General features: G+C 42.7%; 1 protein-coding gene across 1 annotated transcript in view; it reads left to right on the top strand.

The window, feature by feature from the left end:
* CACHD1 (cache domain containing 1) overlaps positions 1 to 25,168 on the top strand; it is a 303,229-nt gene that overhangs the window by 273,263 nt on the left and 4,798 nt on the right. The window contains exons 17-25 of the mRNA XM_069232515.1: positions 5,528 to 5,650; positions 9,142 to 9,241; positions 9,320 to 9,436; positions 10,672 to 10,832; positions 11,700 to 11,786; positions 15,150 to 15,266; positions 21,338 to 21,489; positions 22,039 to 22,200; positions 24,140 to 24,217. Coding sequence (XP_069088616.1) covers positions 5,528 to 5,650; positions 9,142 to 9,241; positions 9,320 to 9,436; positions 10,672 to 10,832; positions 11,700 to 11,786; positions 15,150 to 15,266; positions 21,338 to 21,489; positions 22,039 to 22,200; positions 24,140 to 24,217 — 1,097 coding nt within the window. The remainder of the gene's footprint in view (positions 1 to 5,527; positions 5,651 to 9,141; positions 9,242 to 9,319; positions 9,437 to 10,671; positions 10,833 to 11,699; positions 11,787 to 15,149; positions 15,267 to 21,337; positions 21,490 to 22,038; positions 22,201 to 24,139; positions 24,218 to 25,168) is intronic.

Raw genomic sequence — 25,168 nt, 5'->3', positions numbered from 1 at the left:
TGGGAACAGTACAGCGCGAACTGCCAGGCCAGGCCAGGTCCTCCCTGGACCGGAAACAAGCACACTGGGACCGGTTTCAGAGTATCACCTTTCATCAACCAGGCTAGCTATGGTGGATCTGCGGATCATAGCACATTCAAAACAAAATGTTTTTGGACAATTTCTTGCTCATGAGGTGTCCCTCACAGACGCCTCAATGGAATCCCATGTGTTCACTGTACCTCTATCCTGAACCCTTCTATCGCTTTTAAATTTGATTTTTGCCCCCAATAAACTAGTTCCGCAGCACAAAATGGCAGCTGCAACTTTCCTCTTAGGTGGTGGGCAGCCAGTCATGGCATTGCTGTTGGCACGTGGATCTGCCACGGTAGATCCACATCTGTAGATATACATAAATCTTTAATAACTCCAAAACTACTGACCCCATTGACACCCCATTACAAAAAGCACTCTTTGTTTACCAATATCTAGCTTTCTGCAAAATTTGGTGTAATTCCATTCAAAGGTTTGGGCTGTAGTAAATTTTGTGAAGATTTGTCAAACAACATCAAAGTTATTACTGAAACAAAAATGCTGTTTGTATGGAAACTCGGTCCTGACTAAAAGTACCTACTGGCAACCACCAGTAGGTCTTATGTATATATATTTTCACTGAAAAAAACAAAGGTTACAGGGACATTATAGTTAGATTGACATTTTACCCATACAAACCCATAGAAATTCAGTAGTTATAGTTATACTTTTGTTAAGAAACAATAACTCGTTGCCCAAAGTTACTTTATGGCATGAGTTAGAGATACTTCATATGAGTATAACTACAAGTATTACTATAACTTCTGAATTTCTATTGTTTTGTATGGGTAAAACATCAACCTAACTATAACTTCCCTTTGACCTTTTGTTTTTTCAGTAAATTTATAAGGTTTTTGTAATGCACACGTTATTATTTCTGTCACATTGCAGCCAGCCAATCAGGGCCTTGCTTTTCTCCTTGATTCGAGGGGGACCTGCAAAGGGTTCGAGGATTTGCGGATCTTCTGGAAAAAAAAGGGCACTTTTTTTGCCCAGGAGGGCCCCCCCTTGTGTCCTCTGGGGTCAGGATACCTGTATCGTGATCTCTTATATGTTTTTTACACAGTCGTCCCCCAAACCCCCCACCCCCCTTTACTCCCTCACCCGCACCCTCCCAGGTAATGTGAGAAACAAAATGGCTTTTCTATCAGGTTGCAGCCAGCCTATCGGGGCCTTGCTTTTCCTCCAAATTTGCAGAGGATCAGAGGTGAATCCGCATCACTATGTATACAAATTTGGTTTTCATTTAACATGTAGAAAACTACTGAACTGATTTACACCAAATCACAAAAAGGGTGCTTTCTAGACCAAGAGCTAGCTTTCTGCCAAATTTGGTGTAAATCCGTCCAGTGGGTTGGATTGTAGTCGTGTTCAAAATCCCTGGAAATTAACAAGGGGAAAACGCATTATGGGACTCTTTCTTTCTTCCCCCCCCCCCCCCCCCTCCAAAAAAAAACCTCTGTTTGACGGATCACTCAGAAACTTTCCAGACAGCAGCTGAAGTGAGCGTCACATATTTTGGGGGAAATTTTGTGAACATTCATCAACCAGAGCCAAAGATATAGGCAAGTCAAAAAAGGATTTTTCAATGGAAACAAGGTTCTAACTAGAACTACCTATTGGTGACCACCAGTAGGTAATATGTATTACCTACTGGTATATATTACCTGCTATATATGTATGTTACCTACTTGCGGTTGCCAGTAGATAATAAATATAGGTATTATAATTAACATATTTTGCCCTAGGGACGGCCTATGTTTACATAGGAAAAGCGTTTTTTGACTTGCCTCTTTTTGGTGCTGCTTGACAGATCTTCACAAAACTTTCCCAAAAAAAGTGTGCCAGTAATTGAGCATGGAAACTTTTGAGGTTATCCGTCAAGCTGTGGCAGAGAAAAAGGGGAGTGGGTCAAAAAGTGTTTTTCCCATGTTAATTCCCATAGGAGTTTTAAACATGACTACAGCCCGAACCGTGGATGAAATTACACCAAATTTAGCAGAAAGGTAGATTCAGTTCTGCAGACTGTACTTTTTATTATTTGGTGTAAATCCGTTCAGTAGTTTAGAAATTTGAGGAAATCCAAATTTGTATATCTAGGACTGTGGTTCCTCCGCAATTACTTTACGAAGAATAACAAGCTCATGCAGGGAAATGCAGAGCTCTGATTGGCTGCCAACACTTAAACCTGAAAGTGTTGAGAGCCATCTTGGGACTCTGTTTCAGCCGAGTCCCAAAAAAAAAAAAAAAAACACAGAAAAAAAAGATAAGGGTGCAGGGAGCAAATACCCTGACTCTCTAGCCTTTGTCACCAGGACAAAAAAAAATGTCTTAAGCAAATTTGCAGTGAATTCTCGATTTAGCATCAGCAATTGGAAAAAAAACTGCTGTCTCCAGCGCTTGTCTTTAATCAAGCCCCCAGGTAGGCCAGGTCCTGGGGTCATGCAGTGCTTTAAAATAAAATTGAGGGGGGCGAGCGGGGCCCCCCTCCAAAGGGCTTATTTATGCCCTGGGGACTGCCACCTCCTGTGGGCAAAAAAATAAATAGTATGCAGGGGGTGGGCGCGCGGCACCCCATGGACCACCTCCTCCCTGGGGCAAAATACAGGAGGCCCTGCAAACCTCCCATGCCCTGGGGACCACCACCTCCCCAGGTCAACTAAATAAAATAAGTAGGGGTTCATCGCAGACCCCTGGCCTTGGGCACTACCACTTTCCCGGGGCAGATTGTAAACACTGGAGGGGGGCTGTACTGGCCCCCTCCTGGAGCCAATAGTGGCCCTGGCGACTGCCGCCCCCAGGGCCGACTCCTACTATGTCCCGGGGTGCCCACCCTGCAACATAGCTCTTTGCTCTCACTTGGTGGAAGCTTTGATAGGTCAGAGCAAAAACTCAGCTTCCAGCAGGCGATAGCTGTCAAAGTGCTGTCGCCCGCTGGAAGCAGAGGTTTCATCTCTTTCCCAGCCCACAGAGATGCAGGCAGGGCAAGAGATGAAACGATTGCTCATGCACACATGGAGCTGCATGTTTAGCAGTGCCCTGTGTGCAAGAACAGTGCAGGCTTCCGCAGGCGGCGGGGAGCCGGCAGGTACTGTGGTGCCTTGTGGCCCCCCAATTGTCCCATTGTACACTTGGTGCCCTGAGGAGAACCAAGGAGACATGGCCAGGACCCAGGGGATGGGGTCCCCGGTGCCAAAGTCATCCTGGGTAGGTAGGCCACATGGCCCCCTCCCCCACTGAATTGGCCCTGTCTACCTTAGCAGTATACAAAAGTCTTCCTGCCTTTTGCCAGGATGATGGACAGCTTACCAAAGGGCTCCCCAGTGTGTTTCCCCACTATTTTGGTGGTGCGTTCTTGATGACGAGGAATATGAGGACATCCCTACCAAAGAAGCACTTACGTCATATAGCGAAGAGGAACGGCCCAGGTTTGCTGGAGATTTAAACCTTTGTAGTCTTGTTGGCCTCCATGGGGGTATTCATGTTGTCATAGTATTCTAGAGAAAGACGCACAAGGAGCAATCGTATTGCTAAATGTACACTAGGTCGCTGGAGACATTTCCTCGTGGTCCATTAGGCATCTGTAGTGTAGAATACACACTGGACATTTACCCAACGAAGTAGCACTTACTAACCAGTAGAAAGTACTCCAGTTGAGTAGACATTTTGAGCAAAATTCTGGACTCTTGTTGGATAAAGGAACAGGTGACCTTCCATTCTGGCCATGATGCTAATTTCACAGAAATTAAACCTCAGGAGGAAGCAGTTACAAATATAAACGTAGCAGGTGCCCCATTTGAAGCTGAACTTCTGGAAAGGACAAATTATCCTAATTCCTGGGCTTGGTGAAGGCAAAGCAAGTGTGTTTACTCAGCGATTCCATATTGAAAAATGATCTGAAATCCTTTGTTGAGGTGAATGCATCTTTGATCTATTGGAGTGCAATCTGTATATGACTGACGAGTGGGTTCTTTCTTGTCGTCTCCTGGTGAGAGCAGAGTTCATGGTTCTCCCTTTAAATTGCTACCAATATGCAAATGTGCAAATCACATGGAAGCTCCGCCGGCTTGGCCCCACCCTATCCACCTTAGTAGCGGGCAAAGGTCTTCCTGCCTTTTGCCAGGATGATTTACTGCTTACCAAAGGGCCCCCCAGTGCATTTCCCGCCAATTTTGGTGGTGTGTTCTTGATGCTGAGGAATAGGAGGACATCCCCACCAAACAAAGAAGCAGTTGCGTCATACAGCTGAGAGGAAGGACCCTGGTTTGGTGGAGATTTATGCTTTTGTAGTCTTGTTGGCCCCTGTGTAAGAGGATTCATACTATCAGAATTCTGGAGAAAGACACACGAGGAACAGGCACGTTGTCTAACGCACACAAGGTCGCTGGAGACATTTCCTCGTGGTCCGTTACCCAGCTGTAGTGTATAAAACATACTGGACATGTACTCAACGAGGTAGCACTTACTAAGCAGTAGAAAGCACTTAATTTGCGTAGACAGTTTGTGCACAACTGTGGACTCTTGTTGGATAAACGGGCAGGTGCGGTTCCTTTGTGGCTGAGTCACTCAGACAGCTACTGATACACCCACAAAAACGGTCACACACCCACTTACAGATGCATTCAGACACTCATGCACCCACTCACTCATGCACTCACAGACCCACTCAGAAACAAATGCACTCAGACTGGTATACCTACTCACAGACCTATTCAGACACTCACAGACCCACTCACAGACCCACACTCACAGACCCACACTCACAGACCCACACTCACAGACCCACACTCACAGACCCACACTCACAGACCCACACTCACAGACCCACACTCACAGACCCACACTCACACACACTCACACACACTCACACTCACACACACTCACACTCACACACACTCACACTCACACACACTCACACACACTCACACACACACACTCTCACACACTCTCACACACACTCTCACACACACTCTCACACACACTCTCACACACACTCTCACACACACTCTCACACACACTCTCACACACACTCTAAGACCTACTGAGACACTCTCACACCCACTCACAGACCTACTGAGACACCTATGCACTTGCTCACACTGTCGAAGGTTAGTGGTTACAGTTAAGAAATAAAATTAAAAAACCTTAGAAATTCACTTATAATGTGTATTGAATATGTGTGTATAGAATCCTATGTTATACAAGTTTTGTTTAGAACCAGGTTTCATGCAGCTTCGCAAGATAACTGTTACTAAAATATGTAAACTTTTCCATTGTTGCAGTGTCTGCTAGCTGTTGGTTGGAAAACATATTTGGGAGTTTTAAAGACTGATAACTTTTGCATGTTATTATGTCGGCGCCATTTCCTCATATCCATGTTTAATGAAGTCTTAAATGATGGTAAAAATTAAAATTCTAATGATGTTTACTTATCTCCACAATGTTTCTTTTCCAGCGCTCGTATTTCTTCTGGGCACAGCGTGGCAGTGATGGGCATTGACTTTACGTTGCGATACTTCTACAAGGTCCTGATGGAGTTGTTACCAGTCTGCAATCAAGATGGTGGTACAAAGATTAGGTGAGATCCCGAAGCCCTGCTTAATGTTTGTCTTTCGGTCAGACGTGAATGGGTATTTTTTTTTTGTTATTTTCCTTGGAAGGTCGCTGCCACTTCTTGCCGTATGAAATAAAAATACATATTTTCTTCAGTGCACATATTTGGAAAGCTGTTACTTCTCAGAACTGTCCTCAAAAGATGTTCTCGAGCCATTCGCAGGGCAGAATTAAGAGATGAAGTGTAAGATGGCAAAATGAATAGAGTCTGTGGTTTTAAGAAGCTAAGTCTGTGTTTTATTTCTCAGTATACTAGTGATCACTGTAGTAAGCAATAAGGATTCCCGGTTAAAAAGGAACACGATCAAACAGCACGTAATCAGGTGTTGACCTATTTCATGGCGCCAGTTTCCAATGGGAAAACAGCAGTGCATCTTAGTGGCAAAAAAGGCAACTTGACATGGGCACAGACTATTACGTTGCTACTGTGAGTCGTAAGAGCAGTGATCAAAGGGCTGATCGCCCAAAGATTCTCTAATGCCTGTGCTCCTGCTGTCTGTGACACTCAGTGCACCACGAACTATCACCTTGTGACTACAGCAGATGTCAAAAGGGACGATCCACCCAACACACATTCTTTGGGCATTTAAAGTCCCACAGTAAGAAAAAAATCCCAGAATAATCCAGTGATTGTATTTTTTGCTAAGTAGCCTATATCAGTGTAACCTGTATCATTTTTTTCAAACTTCAGCAGCTGAAAGTTCACACTTCAAAGCAGCCATTTTTTCGCCCTTATTGCAATTATTTCTCACATTTTGAGTGCAAGAGAGGCACGTTACTTTGCTGCTTTCTGTAGAGCACTTTACGTCATGTGGTAGCCCGTTGTGTTTTTGTGTCGAGAGCGGCGAGTTGAGGGCTGTATAGTCACATTTTATTTTCCACCACCATCATTGTGATGATCGATAGCCCTTTATTTGAGTGAGGGCCTATCTTAGACTGCACTAGTCACACTTTTCAAGAGATACAAGTTAGCCTGCTGAAGGAGTGCCATGTCTCTACTCTAAATGGGTTGCCCCTTTAGGTATTTGGGTTTGGGTGATTCAGACCAGGAATTAGGATTGAGTGGTAATTTCCAGTTTTATTTCCTTACTGGAAATGCTGTAACCCAGAGCTTATCTCCAGGGTGGGTCTGGGTGGTAGGGATTCGTTTATAAATCAGGTTACAGGCTTGGTAACAAAGAACGTACTTTGTGTTTTACTTTTTGAACTATTTGGAAGCCTGCCACTTAATCGAACTTGTTCTATACAGGCTAGACAGGCTCTTTTGAGTAGGGAGATTAGAAGTGGGCCTAGGCTTCCCTGGACTTTGATTTGGTTGCAGCCTTGTTTTCTCCCCCACAGTTCTTGTATGCCAAAATTGGCAATGAAGTTTCCCAACATTGGTATGGTGTTTTTGGGAAGTTTGTTATAGTTGTATATTGTTTGCTATTGTTGTTTAATAGGCCACCTCCCCATCTCACTGGGGCAGAGGTGCATGTATACGTTAACCAATAGTGTGCTTTGTCTGCCCACGGGCATACTACATTGTTTTTGGATTAATTAAATCTGTACCACTAGCTTGTATCAGTCCCTGTCATGTTCTTGGACACCATTTTGAGTATTTTGTCCTCCGAATGTGTATGTGATCCTTGCTGTGAAACAACATTGGTGATCATTGCACGTAATCTGTAATTTTGGGTGGGTGTTTGCAATTGATCAACTGGGGTAGGTGCTCGATTTCTGGGTTCCACAAACAGAACCAACAAAGCGGTGGATAGAATGCTTGAATTAATCTCTTCCACTGACAAAAGCTCAAGGTCCCTTTCCAATCTGTCTTTTTTAGGGGCGAGCGCAAAGCACTCCGTCAGTCTTCTGATCTCTCTTTAGGGGGGTTTTAACCACTCCCATGTTACGTCAGTCACTTTCATTGGTTCGTGGGCTTGCCTTTTAAAATCTGCTTGTTTTCATTTGTGTAAGGCATGCATGTGTCATGCCTTTTCTGGTGTTTAGCCCTCCTCGAGAGCATAGGTAAACTACTGGAAACGTACGAGACTCCATGTTTTCCGTATGGTTTCTGGACTACTTTTTCCTCTTTATTTCGCAGCACGATCACGCTGTTTGTTTTTCTTCATTTAATGTGGCGAGAAAAGTCCTGTTAGGAGTTTACAATGCTAATATCTCTAACTCGATGTAACGCGAGACCCGTTGCATTGCAAATGCTTGTTTCTCTTCTTTGCCACTGTAGGGCATATTCAAATCTGCCTTACTTCTTTCTGGTAGTTCACCTGGACTGTTTCTATTCTAGCCAGACCAAGGCTGATTTGCAGTGTCTTGTCACTGTCTGGAGTGGCGAAGCGGGGAGGAGAAACAATAGACTGGAATGCAACTTGCGATTTCCATTGTCCGAGATCAATTCGGGCATTCCTTCAGGCACATAATTTTGTTTGTTGCAGTAGATTCCTTAAGTGCAACTGATGTGCCCAGGCGTGAGGATCCGGTACTCCCGGACTTGAGCTCTACCTCGCTGATAAGGCCTAAGTACGCCAAAACCAGTTTTGAATTTCTTTTTTCCCAATTGGAGGGGGCCTGCTTGGCAGCTTGAACTGGATTGTTCCTATTGCAACAGGGCCAAGACTGATTTGCATATGGTTCGTCACTTTCCAGTGTGGCATGGTGGCCAAAAAGGTGTGGTAGCTGAGATTAATTCAAACAGTTCTTTCATTTATGTTGCATCATTGCTGGTGTAGCGTCCATTCTCAGCAGCATTCACCGGGGAGGCCTTTGTGAACCTGTAGGCTATTTTATAATCGGGGATAATGTTCATCCATCCCTTGCCACTGGCTTTGGAAACGACCACAGCCACATTATAGGATAAGATTTAGATGTTCTTCTAGATGGGTCTGTGAGTCTTTCTCTTAAAGATATGTCTTCATCGAGGTAGGTTCCTGTGTATGTCTGTTCACCTGAAGGTGGGGACTATTTTGCCTAGATTCTTGAACTCTCCAACATCAGTGGTGAGGAGATAAAGAATTGATATGGTGCTTTGGTGGTTCTTTCCCACTGCCCCCTTTAAAAGGTGTTCCTTTATTCTTTGCGACTTCATTTTGGTCATGTGATTTCATAAATAGAAAAGCTAGTTTTCAGTAAACAATTTTTCAATGAAAGCAACAGGAAAAAAACATTTGTTGTCTGTTAACATTTGCACATTTTAATCATTGTATTCTTATTTATTCGTTCATTGAGGACAAGTGTCAGAGAATTGTCTCATTGTGGCATTTATGCTTTAATGTAGCTGTTAGTGATTTTCTATTTTGTCTCAACTTTAAGAGGCCTTCCCACCATTGTTTCCCTTAGGCTTTTAATTTGAAAACGTGTTGCTGCTCAGTGTGTTGTCATGCATTTAATACAGGATGGACTCAGATCTCATATATGAAAAGAAAAATGTGCTATTTAAACCCCTCTCGTGCTTCTTACCAGGTGCTTCATCATGGAGGACAGAGGTTACCTTGTGGCCCATCCAACCCTAATCGACCCAAAAGGTCACGCTCCTGTGGAACAGCAGCACATTACACACAAGGTACTTCAGCTGTCAAGCTTGATGTTTAAGTTGACACAGAAATTGATTTGTTTGTAACCATACTGTATTGTCTCCTAGGAACCGCTGGTGGCCAATGACATCCTCAATCACCCAAATTTTGTGAAGAAAAATCTTTGTAACAGTTTCACTGATCGGACGGTGCAAAGGTTTTACAAATTTAACACCAGCCTCATGGTAAGTCTGCTGTGTATCTATCTTTGTCCCCAAACAAGTGCAGCTCCATTGGCACACAAATGTGTTTATAGTGTTATGGATGAATGCCGGGGTTAAAAGATTGGCAGAATCCAATTCGGAGATCTCTAAGAATCATACTCGATACAGTCTATTAGATTAACTACTCCACAGAACTATCACAATAAGTATTTATGAAGTCCAGACCTTAACAGGCATCAGGGCTTGAAGCAAGGGAAACGTGTCAAATGTAACTGTCAAGAATATGTCTCAAACTGTAGGTTCCCCTTTCTGTTTGTGCACCTGAGGTGGGGACTATTGTGTCTAGACTCTTCCAACTGCTTCTCTAGAACTTACATTCTCAGATGTTTGCGTAGTCTCCTCTTGTTCAGCGTTTTCTTCTTTTAATTATAGGTTTTGTGAACTATATGGACGCAGCTTGTTGCTTTGTCAAAATTTGGAATGACTAGTCTCTTTCAGCAAAGAGGGGAGCGAATCAAACCCAAATCTGTAATTGGCCCTCAATTTATAAAATGGAACATTACTGGAAGAGAAGGTCATTTTGTTGGCAAAGGGGATTTCTTTCTGCCCCACCTCGCTCCTAGACCCTTAGACTGAGGGGTACAAATGTCTTAAACAGAACAGACCCCAAATATATTTTTGCTGACATACCTAAATATAAATGTGTTCTAACAAGCCAAGCTGGCTGTAACAAAGGAACTGATGACTCAAAATGTGATGCCTATTTGGAAAGCCGTACAGCTAGACCTGTTTGCCTTGCAATTGCTTCTTTGTTTAATGTGTTGGTTCTACCTTCCATGCCGTCCAGCCAATGGGCAGTTTTGAAGCCTTCCTTACTATGATCTTCTGCCCTTAAGCACTGTTTCTTCTCCGTATATTCACACCTCTCCAATATTTAATCAGATCTGCTACTAAAATGAAATGGGAGATTCATTGATTTCACATACGTTCTAACAGTTTTGTTTATATAGAATGTAGTCTTTTTGTCATACTTGAATTGTTATACAGTCTTGTTTGCTGTGACATTTGTGATACTGGTGTCATGTTTGGGCTGTCCTGCGGGTTGTGTTGGTGCAGTACGCCGCGGTGTAATGCCCGGGGTACTCCGACTACACTGTTGCTTCAGTCAACTTCGAACTGTCAATAAGAAAATAATTGAACTCCCTGGGATACGTGTTCTCCCGTCACATCTTCGTGACATTTCTTGTTTCCTCCAGGGTGATCTAACGAACCTGGTGCACGGCAGCCACTGCTCTAAATACAGACTGACGCGCATCCCGGGAACCAACTCCTTTGTCGGAATAGTAAATGAAACCTGCGACTCGCTGGCTTTCTGTGCCTGCAGCATGGTAGACAGGCTGTGCCTCAACTGTCACAGGTAGGAGGGAGGCGCTTAACATTGAAAGTCTGGGGGACTGCAAGTGAGCGTGGTTGCCTTGGAAATCATGTACTGCCAAGTAAATTTTTGTAGCAGAAATCAGAGCGGGGGTGGAGTGTTTAGTGGAAAGCGAGCTCCACATAGAGTAGAGGAGTCCAATTTAGTGCCAGAAAGGTTGGGACCGTGCCATATGGCTCCTGGAGCCATCTTGGACGCCGCTGCTTTAGAGCAACCCTTTATTTCGTGTGCAAGTCCACGACCCCAAAACCTCTCTAGATGAGCGCGGTCCTGTGACCATCAGTCAAACAGCTTAATCAGAACACTGTATTTTGGAGTGTAATATAAAGTGAAGCATTTTGTGGGCTTTGCAAAGAGTGTGCAGGGGGTATGGAAAAGGTGAATTGCAATACAGTGGTTATTGAAGTTCATCATATTTTGAGCTGTAGTGTCCCTGGTTTATGCCTTATTATTAGGTCTGAACACGTTCTGACATGTAGCAATTGATTTGTGCCAACGACAGTAAGGTGGTTGAGTGAAGCCCCCAGAGGTGATTATTGTGCACATGCTCAGATGAATGCTGAGGATATACCAGCAATAGCACCGAACTGACAACTTAAACCACTTTAATTGGCCATCCAATGGAGACAGAAGAACAGTTCTCCTTACAGAGTGCTGTGTCAATAATAACCACCAACAATAAGCGTTCAAGAATGTCCCCTTGTTTACTCGCGTCTGCTTCTCGGATTTTGAGACACAATGTAACATCATTCATTGTCTTATCCATTTAAGTTATTCTTGTCATGTGTTCTAATAATTCCATTTTGTTGATCACCTCTAAAGATGTTTTTCTTTTTTCCTACTTTCAAGGATGGAACAGAACGAGTGTGAATGTCCGTGTGAGTGCCCCCTCGAAGTCAACGAATGTACTGGCAATCTTACTAACGCCGAGAGCAGGTGGGCACAAAATAAGGGGCTTACTTTCCAGACCCCGAATTGCTTGTTTCGCACTTGTTTAAGTTTCTCATACTTCGTTATATTTATCTAGCAGATGTAGCTCATCACTTAACTTGTAATTTATGAGAAGTGGAATGGCGCAAAGGGACCCAGCTGTCGGTGCACCGTAGTCACCACAGGGGGCGGTGTGAGGAGGAGCAAAGAAATGGTAAAGCCCATTCACTTTGACTTGACATGCAAACTGTGGTTTTGCTGCAAGCAGACTTCAAAGACAAGCTGCGTACTCTGTGTAGAGCCCTACAACATGAGGTGGCTTCTTTAAAACAGTAGAAGAACATGCTGGTGGTTTCAGCAGGCCCTGGCCCAGTCACAGTGGCTCTGTAAGCCACTTCAAGAATGCTAAGAAGCATCCTGTTGGAATGTCTGAGCGTAGAGTGCCTAGACATTTTACTGCAAGAAAACATGCAGCAGAAAGTTGCCAAAGTAGTTTTTTTTATGTTTTAGCAAGCCCCAGGATTAAAGTCCAGCGCCAACCTGTACACCTATGACCTGGTGTATGTATTTAAAAGAATAAGTAGGCCTTTTAAGTGATGTCAGGAAATGATTTTCTGCACTGAACACTGAGGTATGAAGCTCTATGAAAATGTGACATAAATAAGAAGAAAATATAAATGCCACAGTGCAGCTCAAGAAGAAGATTTAAGTTATTGGCATATAGGTTCATTAATTGGTGACTTGCAAGTCCCATAAAGGCAAGTTGATAGTTGACCATTTGGATTTGTCTAAGACTGGGAGAGAAATGTCAGTTGTTATCCAAAATGGCAAAACAGTCTTTGTTCAGACATGCTTCTGTTTCTGGGCATTAAAGTGTATTTTTACACGTTAGTGTCTACAGCATCGTCTTGTGCTCCTGAATTCTGAAAAGGCAACCATTTGTTGTGGGTTTCCCAATCAGTGAGTGCTTTAAAGTGCCTTTTTTAATTCTTAAAAGCCATTTTTGAGAAAATATTTTAAACATCACTTTAGTACTCGGGTTTTAGATATGCATTTTGATATCTGGAGTGGAGTCTCATCCTGCAGTTAAAATAAGTATTCAATGAAGTGCTTTCAGTGCTGGTAAATGTGTGAGTGTATTGGTGAGAAACAGAAAGAAATGGGCACAGTTAACTTCCACCTAGGCTCCACGCTTATGTGTCATAGGAGTGGTACCGACACATGCCAGAGAAATGTCACTTTATTTTGAGTTTGTTGACTTAATAGAATGAGCGATGTCAGTTCATCAGACCTCTTTGCTGGTTTAAAAATCTGAAATATAGAGCACATTGAAATCATACTCTGGAATCATAAATATGTTTCTCGTTTGCTTGTACGGCAACAAAATTGAACCAGACTTAGTTTGTCATGAACATTACGTCGTCATTGAAGTGAGAGGCGCGAGTTGGTGTGTTGTAATGTTAAGACGCTGCTCCTATGTGGAATATTGTTGGCCCATGCATCGTGGAATGGTATGAGTGGCTGCCTGGTTGCTGCAGGAGGGAAATGGTCGGAACCCATTTTTTAAGAATGGCTCAATAGCGCATCTCTCTGCATGGTGTATTGTTACTAGGGGCACAACTACATCCGAAATGTGGGGTGTGGGGCAAGTAACAGCTCAGCCAATGGAGGCGGGACTAACAGTCCAAACGATGGGGCCGGGCTATGCTTGGAGCCAATAGAAGAAAATAGTGATAAATTGTGAATTTTAAACATGTTATTCAAAATTGATAGCATTGCAACAAACATGTTTTAGTGGATTTGACAATGTTTACAGGCTACTGACACCTTAAAAAGGGCAATGAATGATTTGACTACTAAGAAGTAGCTTCTACAAATTTCATTACAAAGCACTTTAGAAACAGTTTTCGCCAAGTTGTGAAGACAACGACATTTATTGCCAACTGTATCAAAATTCCATCCGTGAATTGACAATGAGCTCATGAAATAATGTTTATTCCGTATTTAGAAAGACCCTCCTGTATGAATGTTGGTGAAAGGTACGTTTTCACCTTACTCATCAAGATATCACAACATATGCTTGTTTGAGGCTGCATAAAAGTACAGGTCTCAGGATATTGAGCTCAGCTTAGCTATCTTTGGGATGTTTGACTAGCAAGTGTCTAGTTTGATTCCTAATTCATCTTCCATTCTTCCTGAAACTGAGGTTCAATTACTGTTTCATACTCTTAATGAGACGCCAAACACATTTGCGGAGGGCCAGCACGCTACTCAGTGCCATATACGGATTGATTAGTGGTTGTCGTGCGGTGTATATCGGCAGTTTTTTGATCTCCTACATCAGGACCAGGTTTGTGCTGTTGATACGTTTGTTGCTATGTCTCTGCAAAAATTCGAAAAGAAAAGAAGTGAGTGATTGAGCAACCTATCATTCCATTCTAATTGATGGACAGAAGTGTGTGAGTGCAGTCTGCCCTTTATTTCCAGTGTTTGGTGTGTGGATATTGGCTGTCACTGTGCCATAAACAAGTGTGTGGCCGTCTTACTCATGGTGTAGGTGAGAAGTCTGAGGATAGATGTGGCCATATAGGTCATTACTTGCCATCTGTGGAGTGGTCAGCGTATATAAAATTCGAACCAGGGAGGGCATCAGTTCAACCTCAAAACAGACTTTATGGAAGGAAAAAGCCATATGAACCCACAATACACTTTGCCTAAGACAGAAATTGTCATAGGATCAAGAATGCAGACAAGCTGTTGAGTTTAGCTGGAAAAGTACCCTTGCTTCGAAGATGTGATAACTGGGCCTATCATCCCTATTGATCTATCTCCAGTCACTTTAGGTAGCCCTTCCTGGCCTCCTGTACTATAACTTGCACAGTTCTGGCAGGTTGCAGCCTCCACGCTAGAAATTGCCACTACTGTGTTTTAACAGCCCACCAATATCATGCAATTACTCACTCAACCCCAGAAAATGGAAAATTACTAGGCAGGCCAGAATTTACTTGGTGGTATTCTGCTTGGTATTCCATTTTTCGTGGGATTTAACTCACACATTTACCACCTCCTCTGAGCAGTGGTAAATGTATGCATTATGATGTATATATTTGTAGCTTCTATTCTATTCAGCATTCTGATGCTTGTAGCCTGCTTTCTGCCAGGTAAATGTGCACATAAAATATAATACAATGTCAAAGTATCTTGGTTTTGCATTATGTTCCAAAAACTTAAAAGAAAATTGTAAACCTAACTAAATTTGATGTAACAATGTAATCTATATAGGTGTCTAATGTGAAGATGACTTCTATAATATTCTTCTATAATAGGTGAAGTCCTTAAAGGTGCTGATGCACTTTGTTTTTTTCATAGGAATCCTAGTTGTGAAGTTCACCAGGAGCCGATGGTGTTCACTACACTTGATCCTAACCTTCAGGATACCCTCCCCCAGTGTATTAATACCCGATGCAACCAGAGAACTGAGAGTGGGTTAGTATAATTTTCTCTGCATATTTTGCTGTTTTATTTTTTGTACATATAGGGTATAATATTCCAGCAAAGTAGTGAGTCAGTGACGGTGGTGATAACTTTTGCACAGCTCTCAGGAAAGTGGAGATGTGTGTCTGTTCTTCTTCTTTTTCGCCTCATCATTTGTACTTGGTGCACACTTTCTTAATGTTTATGAAATCAGAATAAAACTTTTTGAAAGGCCATTATTTTTCTTCAATGAGGAAAATGTGAAAGGGAGAAATGTTAGTGTATGTGTTTTAGGCCATGTAAATACTCAGTTTTGCTGCGTGCCTGAAGCCACCAGAAACTTTAATCTGCAAAAGGGTGATGTGGTTTGAAAGAATGTTTGATTCTTTGCCAGGATAGTCAAGAAATATATAGGGAATACTTTTAACAGCTGTAAAGGTATCTTCCATAGGAATGTTGGTAATATAGGGGTTGAGTCCCAAATGTTTGTTAAAATCAGGCAATGAGTTCAGAACGAAAATATTTATCCCTTCACATGTTACTAGAAATATGAGCTGCTTCACAGCATCAGGCAGCTATTTTGTCACTTTCGTGCGGGCTGAGGTACTCTTGCCCAATATAAAATCAGACCACATGGAACCATCAGGTCCCTCCGAGACTGTTTCCATCCACTGTAGGAAGCTGGCTCTTTATATAGTATACTAAAATGAGTGTACTGTGCAAAGAGTCCAGGTGTACCCTTGCTAGTGGACGAGGGCTTGCCCTAGCAATCCCAAGGTACTGTCTTAGGGGGTAGTGTGGTCTTGCAGCCTTGGGCTTATCAGAGAGGAGTTTTAGATAATCTGCAAATACACACACAGTCAATAAATGACACATGACTCAAGAAAGAGATCCACAACAATTTACAAAAATAATCCGTGTCTTTAGGCATTACAATCAATACAATCGGGTAAGTACATTTTGCCATATAACTTATAACTGTTTCGAAAAGCCGACAATTTTCTGAAGCTGGAATGTTACCCTATAGGAGAGAAAACATTTACAGCAAACAGATACTCCACAGCAACTTACAGGACTCATCTTCCAGAGTTAAGGTGAGTATAGGGCTGGGTCCTAGCTCACACCAACAGGTCACCTCTGGCGGCACAGAGGCAGCTCGGTACAGTGGTGCAGTTCAGCATTGGGTGCCCCGTTGAAGTCAACGGGGATCGGTCTGGTCAGAAAGATACTGCAGTTAGGGACTGGGGGTGTGTTCCAGGTGAACCAACAAGGAGGTTCAGTTCTTGTGATGCCTGTGGGATGTAGGGACGCCTGGGGTCCTTTTCTTTTTGAGGTGGGCGAATGCAAAGGTGTCTTGGACCATCGGGTTTCCGTCACTGGTGACAGTAGAAGGGGCCTGCAGAACCAGGGGGTTCAGTCCAAACCAACAAGTGGGCTCAGGCCTCACAAGTCATGGGGCTGCAGGGACACTTTTGGTCCTCTTCTCCTCGGTCTGGGGTGGCAGGGTGCAGTGGACCATCAGGTTTCCATCTACTGAGGTGGTCACATTAGAGGTGGGCCAGCAGATAGAGGCTGCAGAAGTTAGGCATGAAGGTCACAGTGGGAAAATCCACAATGGACTTCGTCTCTGGCTGGACGGAGGACCACGCTGGCTCCGTTGGCCCACTTAAACTCGGGCTAGGGGGCACTGTGGTGTTGTCTGGCATCATGTATTGGCAGTTCGGGGTCCTCTCAGTGTTTCTTGAGGTGCCTGCAAGATGCAGGGAAGCTACTCCACAGGAGTTACTGGTTCTGGGATGAAGGCTGGCAGTCCTCCAGACTTTTGGAGGCACAAGCAGCTGCAGGACGAGGTGTCTTTGTCGCACTTGTCAAAGTAAGCAGGCAGGCAGGCTGGCAGGGTTGGCTCCGAGTCAGTCACTGCTCTTCAGTTTTTTCTTTTGCATCTGTGGAGTATCCTCCTTCTTCAGGTTGACAGGATCTGATTTTCTTGTGCCAGGGGCTCTCCTAAATAATGAATTAGTGGCATTAGGAGAGTGTAGGGTAATAGCTAATGGACTAATTACCCCTGGGTCACTATGCCCCCTTCATGACCACTTCCTGTGGAGAGTGGGCTTAACCCTGTCCTAGAATTTCTAGTTCTTCCATCACCAAGATGGCAGACTTTGAAATATTTTGTGTCCACATCGGGCGGCTCACCTTAGGGTTTGGAACTGACCTCAGGGGTGGACATGCCTTTCTGACTACTAGTTTTTTTGCCTGTCCAGGTGCCAAATGGGCCCTTGTTCGGGCGGTGGCATCTCCTCCCCTGACGGAAGCCAGATCTGCATACCACGGGCGGCGAGCTCTTCAAATACCCCTGCATTGGAATGCAGATTTGCAGGTCATCCTGTTGGGAGGGGTGTGTTAATACCCCTGCCAGAGCAGGCTTTGTTCCTGTCCGCCCGAGAGCGGAGCCTCTAACCCTTGGGGGTCAGAAACATTTCTGTTGGTGGGAGGCTGGCTAAAACTAGTCAGCCAGTACATCAGCAGTTGGTAGGATTTTCAGGTGGCACCTCTAAGGTGCAGTTTGGGTGCATGTATTAATAAATCCATCACTGGAATCAATTAGCATTTATTAATATAAGATGTTTGATATCAAACAGCCCTAGTTTCAGTGGCGCCATCATGTAGCTGGGGAACTCGTATTGACCAGTGCCCAGCCCATGTACTTAACATGGCTTCCCTGATCACTTACTATGTCTAAGAATCAACACAGGCATAGCAGGGGCATATCTGCTGTTGCAGATATGTCTACACATGTAATATAATGCACCCTGCCTTAGGGCTGGAAGGCCTGCTGTAGGGGTGACTTACACATAATGCATGCAGTGTTAGTGGGCATGGCACCCACGCTGTGAGCCATGTCATGTTTTCGCTTTCAGCTGCACCAAGATTCGCAGCCTCAAGTGGCAGTCTGCATGAACTAGGTGAGAGGGTTCCTGAGGGTTGCACAATAAATGCTGCAGCCATTGGGGACTCTCTTTGGTACCCATGTCCTAGGTACCTGGGGTACCAGTTACTAGGTATTGCCAATTGGGGAACAATTGTACGATTTTAGGGAAAGAGATGTGGCACTAGGGACGTGGCTAGCACGGAACCCATTGCACTTTCTGTCAAAATAGCAGCGAATACCAGGCAAAAAAGTGGGGTGACCATGTCAAGAAGGGGCACTTTCCTACATCCACCAATACATAGGACTGTAGCCTTAGTGAGTGTCCAGCAACTGCTTACTTTACGTGGCTGCCAACAGACTTCCATCTCCTAATGTGTCGCAAGATAGCACCTGTAACATTCACTACCCTGAAAATTAGAGTGACTTTGTGTATCGTTTGTGATTTCTGTTGTTGTGCTTTGCTTTAAAATGCTTCTGAGTAGGTCAAAAAAGTCTAGAAACTCGAAAAAAGTGATGTTGGAAAAACTGATTCCTCCTTTTTCTTGGAGGGATAATTCAGCATGGCAAGGTGTTAATCGACCACATTTGAAACATTCAAGGTTATTACAAGAGTCTCAAACCTAATCTCTTTCTTGAAATGAATTAATCTATCCAGCAATATTCTACCAAATTAACACAGCTTGAAGGATGAAAGGCTTGGTGGATTGGCAAGGACTCAAAACTGGGATCACGTTGCTTAAAGACCCATATAGTAGATGGATTAGTCCACGTTGCCACCCGACTGACTTTGATCTCTCAAATATCCAGTTTCAGGGAACAGTAAGGTTCCCATTTAAGGTAACAAATTAAGTAATTCTCACGTGAAAAGACAATCATACATTTTCTGTTCATGAAATATCACACTACTGAACCTGTTTGCTGATGTCAAAGGTATGGAAATTAACATATTTTTAATAGTATAGTTTCTGATCTGACTTAACTTTAATACAGATCATTAGTACATGGTAGTGCCCCAAAGCTTTCCAGTATATGTGACACCGGATGGAAAAAGAGGATCTATTCTAATAACCCTTCTTTTCTGATGGATAATTGCAGGTTCCTCACCTTTAGAATAGCCCAGGGAGTTCTCTGAATCCAGAGATTTACAAGTAATAGCTCCTGCATGACACCAGGTGATGCCAGTTGGCTCTGCCCTAATAGTGACTGTGCGGTGTCGCAAATAGGCACCACCCCTGCGCACTGATAAGTTTTGCAACGTGAATCTTTTCTGGGTTCACATACTGTGCATTATTATGCCAATTAGTGGTTGGGTCTGGATTTCTCCACTTTTTCGTGGTCCCTTCTTCAACAACAAAAATAACAAGCATTTGTATTGCAACGGGTCTCGCATTACATCGAGCTAGAGCTATTAGTGTTGTAAACTCCTAAACGGACTATTCTTGACACATTAAATGGAGAAAAAAAAATAGGCACCATCGTGCTGTGTAAAAAACAGTGCGATCGCGCTGCAAAATAAAGAGAAAAAGTAGTCCAGAACCATACGGAAAACATGGAGCCTCGTATGTTTCCAGTAGTTTACTGGTGCTCTCCAGGAGGGCTAAACACTGGAAAAGGCATGGCGTATGCATGCCTTTCACAAATGAAAACAAGCGGATTTTAAAAGGCAGGTCCACGAGCCAATGAAAGTGACTGACGTAACATGGGCGTGGTTAAAATCCTCCTAAAGAGAGATTAGAAGAGGGACGGACCGCTTTGCGATCGCCCCTTAAAATAGAAAAACTGCGAAAAAGTGAAGGATTCCAGACCAAACCATTAGATGGCGGACTAATGCACAGCAATAAATTCCAGAAAATTCATCAAGCTGCAAAACCACACCACAGCTAAGAAACTATTGGTTCCTGTCTTTCCATGCATTTCAATGTAAATCGTGGGCTCATTCCCATATTTTAAATTTCTCAGTGTGCCAAGGAAAATATTTCCCCTGAAAACAACATGATTCATGGCACAACTGCATGAATTTGATGTCTGTTACAGACACATGCGTCTTTAGTGCCTGGGCTCCGGACATGACTCAGTCATGTGAGTGCACAGATGCACTATTAGGCCATCAGATAGGAAAGCAAAGCTGTCACCAAACATAAGAAGAGGGCCGTTTTGAAACGGAGGTCCTGCTCCAAGTCATGGGGCAGGTCTTATGCTAAATCTCAGCCCCACTCGAAGTTCTCTGGTAAGTCGAAATCCTGAGTGTCTCACCTGCACAAGAAGGCCAAGTGGTGGTTAACCCTCTTCTCGTCTCTCAGTCAGGTGAGAATCTGCACAACAGGCACACCAAGGGCCCATCACTTCAAGCATTTACCGACTCAACTTCAAAGGTTTTGCCTTCACCATCACTATCAAAACAACATTATCCCATACTCTTCAATTAAAGTATCTGTAGCTCAAACAAATCACTAATGATATGGTCACTTCAAAAGTCATCTGGCTTCTTCTGCTAGGCGTGTAGAATAATGTTATTTTGATAAGCTGATTGAGAAAGGGAAACCTTTGGACGAATCATTGGACTAATTCACGATAGCAATGAATACCTAAGAATGACTCTGTGGAGACAACAGACCCAAGGAAGGAGGCCCCTGTGGCAGTATATCTTATGAAGACTGTGATGAAGTGGTCTATCTCACAGGCTAAGTGGGTAGAGGTTTATCGTTTATGGATGAGCCTCGAGAGGAGTCTTGAAACAAGTACTGATAAAATAAGATTTTATGATGAGTGGCAATGTCCAATTGGTTTATTCATTTAATGGATTACTGTACATTTAAACAAACAAAAAAAAAAAACTTTTTGTAATCTACTCTCGTACCCTTTCACTTCAACTAGAGTTTTTGGTTAGGGAAGATTATGGGAATCTATCAAGAAATTAAAAATTAATTTTAATACATCAGACTCAAAAGCAATTGCCTTTTGTTTTGTTTTCCTTTCCAAAGTGCCTCCTACATGTGTTTTTTGATCTCCAGCACGTACCATTTAACGTGGCCTGTTGCATTTTTCCCTTTTATAATGGTAATTTTGGAAGATATGTTGGGAGTAAACACCTTCTGGAGCTAGCCTAGACAACACTTAATCACGATATTAATGTTTGCTTTTCTTTCTACAGAGACTGCTTTGGAGTTTTGGACTGTGAGTGGTGTATGGTGGACAGCGATGGAAAGACTCACCTGGACAAGTCCTACTGTGCGCTCCAGAAGGAATGCTTTGGTGGCATTGTTGGAGCCAAAAGTCCTTATGTTGACGACATGGGTTCAATAGGTAATTCTGTAGTTTTTATTTAGTGTTTGGATGTAGGCAGTGTACTGTGTGAATATATACTGCATATATATATGCACTGCACTGCTCTTCTGAGGTTTCTAGTGTTGTCAGAAACGTCTTTCTGATACAGTGATTGCCACACGAAGGTTCCTCTGTTGCCGGCCAGTTACAAGGTGTTTGTGTGTTCTTCTCTTATGTACCCCCCTCCTTTGTTATATCTATCTTTAGAACATAGCATAGAATTTCCATGTTTGTTGGTTTTTCAGCATCTTTCATAGACTTACAATTAGTGTACGGAATGGCTGCAATATATCTTAGTAAGGGTGAGCCTTTTGTGATGAGGTGTTTAGTTTGTATAGACAAATATTATCTTAATGGTGTTTTATTGACAGCATTCAGAGTAAAGAGTCATGTGGTGGCACATGTAACTTTGTTTGCAATAGTATGACTTGCCAAGGAAGTTCTTCTCGTATTCACTTTCTTACATTATTTTGTATTTATTATTATTTTGAACATAGGAATTCGTGCTTAATATTTTTTTCTTAATAGGTGATGAGGTGATAACTTTGAATATGGTCAAAAGTGCACCAGTGGGGCCAGTAGCCGGCGGTATCATGGGATGCATCATGGTGCTAGTTTTGGCTGTTTATGCCTATCGCCATCAGATACACCGGAGGAGTCACCAACATATGTCCCCGCTTGCTGCCCAAGGTAACACTTACAAAATCTGCTTTTCTGATTAGTATCAGGGTTGATAAATCTCAGAAAGTGTGACCATATGGAAAAATCCGAAGAAACTAAAGTTTTGACCAGTGCTAAATTTCTTATTCAAGAAAGAATAAATTCCGAGTTCAGGGCCTTACATGGCAAAACTCCATTGTGAAGATTGTGCCTCTACAGATTTTAAAGAAACCCAAACCACAGATGTTGATGAAGGTCGATCATACATGATAACCTCAAGGCAGATGAAAACTTCTTAGTAGGTCACTTGGTAAATCTAAAAACAAAAAATAATAACGTAAAAGTTCCCTTCCCAGTCATTCTGCACTCACGATGAGAATGTGATGTCACCTTGAACAAAGTATGCTCTTTGCTGCTAGAGGTCACAACTTGATGGTAAAATTTATCTCGGCTCGCCAAGGAATGCAGGTTAATTGAGGTTTTAGGTTTGATATTAGATCTTGTTATAGATCCTCCCCTGTGGATCCTTTTGTTTTGCGTTCCCTTTAAAGTGCCATTCTACATGATGGGCCCTTTGCATAAAGTATAACTGCGCCAGTCTGCAGTGGTTTATCCTCGCCAGCATCCTTATAGAGGAAAATGTCAGTAATTGCCATATTAAATCTACAGATATGCTATTGCTAATATCAGGTTTCCTTGATGTTTAATTGATGATTTCATTATTCTTCCTAGTGTTCCACAGTTTTAATATTAATGTGGTCTGCAGACAGTGACCTTTCCACCCTTAAAGCTAAACCATATTCCAAATTGATGCAATCTATTGAGTCCACTTTTCAGAAATATATCTGGAAACCCACTATTGATTCATAATTGTGAAGGAAATGCTCACAGCATGATTTGTGCCTGCTGTGCTGAAATGGCTGGTTTCTACGTTTAACGTTATTTAATCCCTCCTTTGCAAAGTATTTGTAATGTACTAGAAACACTTTTTTTCGATTTCACAAATTTGTACAATCGATTCCCGCATTATTTAGTGTTTTGTATCGAGACTACTGATCCAGCTCTTCTTTATAAAGTATGTAAAATATTGAATTGTAGAAATGCTCTCCTCCGAGTTTGTGTTTGTAACGGTCTCTGCTGCAGTTTTTGTGATAACCTTCCAAAATTATACATTTACAATGTTATCCTGGTAGCTGTTATTTTGCTGCTATGGAAGCGGAAGATATTGCGCACAGGGACACTGTCTGTGTCTCTATAAGAAAAGTTAGATTTTTAATCAGTTGGTTAAAAGTGGGGGGGAAAAATGGAACAAATGTAATATTTCTTTTAATTTTAAAAGATGTAGGTGCTTAGAATAAGTATTGACAGAAAATGTAACTTTTTCTCATGAAGAAGGGCAGAAGGGAAACTATGGGTGAGGCTCGGTGTGCTGCTTGACCTTCACTGCTATGCTCTCTCCAGCTCAGGCACATATTTGAGAGCTTGTGTCTGTACTGAAAAGAATACCTTTTTTTGGATGGGGAATTGTGGTGCACATCGGTTCTAGTGCACACTGTGTGCCCTCCGTGCCGCCCAGAACTGTGTGGAAGATTACCCACTCGCAAAAACTGCTCTTGTCGGTGTGCGCGACTCGGGGCGCATGGTTCTGGTGTGCTCCCGTGTGGGTGCACATCAGCGCGCACAAGAGCCACGCACCCAGTCTCCTCGTGTGGGACCAGGATTCTACTTGATAAAGCCAGAAGGAACGTCTTTGTGATGTAATGTTTTTTTTACTTGTCCTTCATTTTGTTATGGTTCTATCACTGTTTGAAGTCGTGGCCTAAAACAGCTAGTCAGATAGAAAGAGAATAAAGGACTGTTGAAGTTTTCTTTAAAGATCATGAAATGTCCACCCATAACCAAAGGGTTGAGGCGGAACTTATCTATTATATTTTTTGACATTTTCTTTTTTTCCTTACGTTATGCATAGAAATGTCGGTCCGGATGTCGAATCTGGAAAACGATCGGGACGAAAGGGATGACGACAGTCATGAAGATCGAGGGATTAGTAAGTAACATTTTGGAGCAGTTGAGGCCTTCTGTGCACAAGCCCTGCTGATGAGAATAAATGTTAAATAAACGGTCCCCGTTCCTCCGAGTGAGCTGTCAAAACGACAAGTATTACTTCTAGATTTCAGGTTGCTAGGTCCTCGTGCACATGGTTAGTTTTTGCATCATTTTGTCATTTTATTTGCATAATATTTTTTTAATATCATGTATTCCTTTTTCAACGTGGGGTATTTTGTAGCCGCCACAACCTGGTGCTACACAGCCATTTTAGTTTCTGACCCAGTTAATAATGATGAGCTCTTTTGTTCCCTACCTTAGCTTTTATTTTCCCTGTTGTAAGAAGACAGCACGGGGGCATGAGTAGGTCTCAATAGTTTTATGAAGTATTTATTTGCTCCGGAAGTTTTTTTTTCTTTTTTTTTTTTTTAGATTCTTTTTTTAGATTCTTTTAGCCAACATTTACTTTTAGAGTGGTCTAGTTTTAGGCCTCACTCATCCCGGGCACTCGAACAGCATGTTTTTTTCGTTTTTACTTGATTTTAGGTTATTTTCCCATGAATTTCTGGCTTCTCAAGATAAAATCTGGCATTTCTTGTTCTTTCGTACCTGTTTATTATAAAAAGATGAACACTATGGTGCGGAAGCAGGGATACTGGCAGGAATCATAAGCAGGGTGCTACAGGGTATGAAGGCTGTGGGAAATTGAGGCTCTGGGTCTGAGAAGTTAAAACTTTTACTCCCCCGTTTGCTTAATGCCTTATCTCATTGTCCTTTGATAAAAGCTTTATGTGTCAATATAAAGGAGTCCAACAATTAATATTGGCTCTACAAAGATAAAGACACTGTTTCCAAGAGCTCTGATTTCTGCAGGGTCCAGACGTTGGCTCATCTGTTTCCAAACCTTTCAGTGCTTTTGCAGCCACAGGAATGTGTATGATGAATGACTTCT

This window comes from Pleurodeles waltl, chromosome 4_2, assembly GCF_031143425.1.
Source record: "Pleurodeles waltl isolate 20211129_DDA chromosome 4_2, aPleWal1.hap1.20221129, whole genome shotgun sequence".
In the NCBI taxonomy this organism is placed as follows: domain Eukaryota; kingdom Metazoa; phylum Chordata; class Amphibia; order Caudata; family Salamandridae; genus Pleurodeles; species Pleurodeles waltl.
The sequence above is the reverse complement of the archived record's forward strand: the minus strand, read 5'-3'. Positions and strand labels throughout refer to the sequence as shown.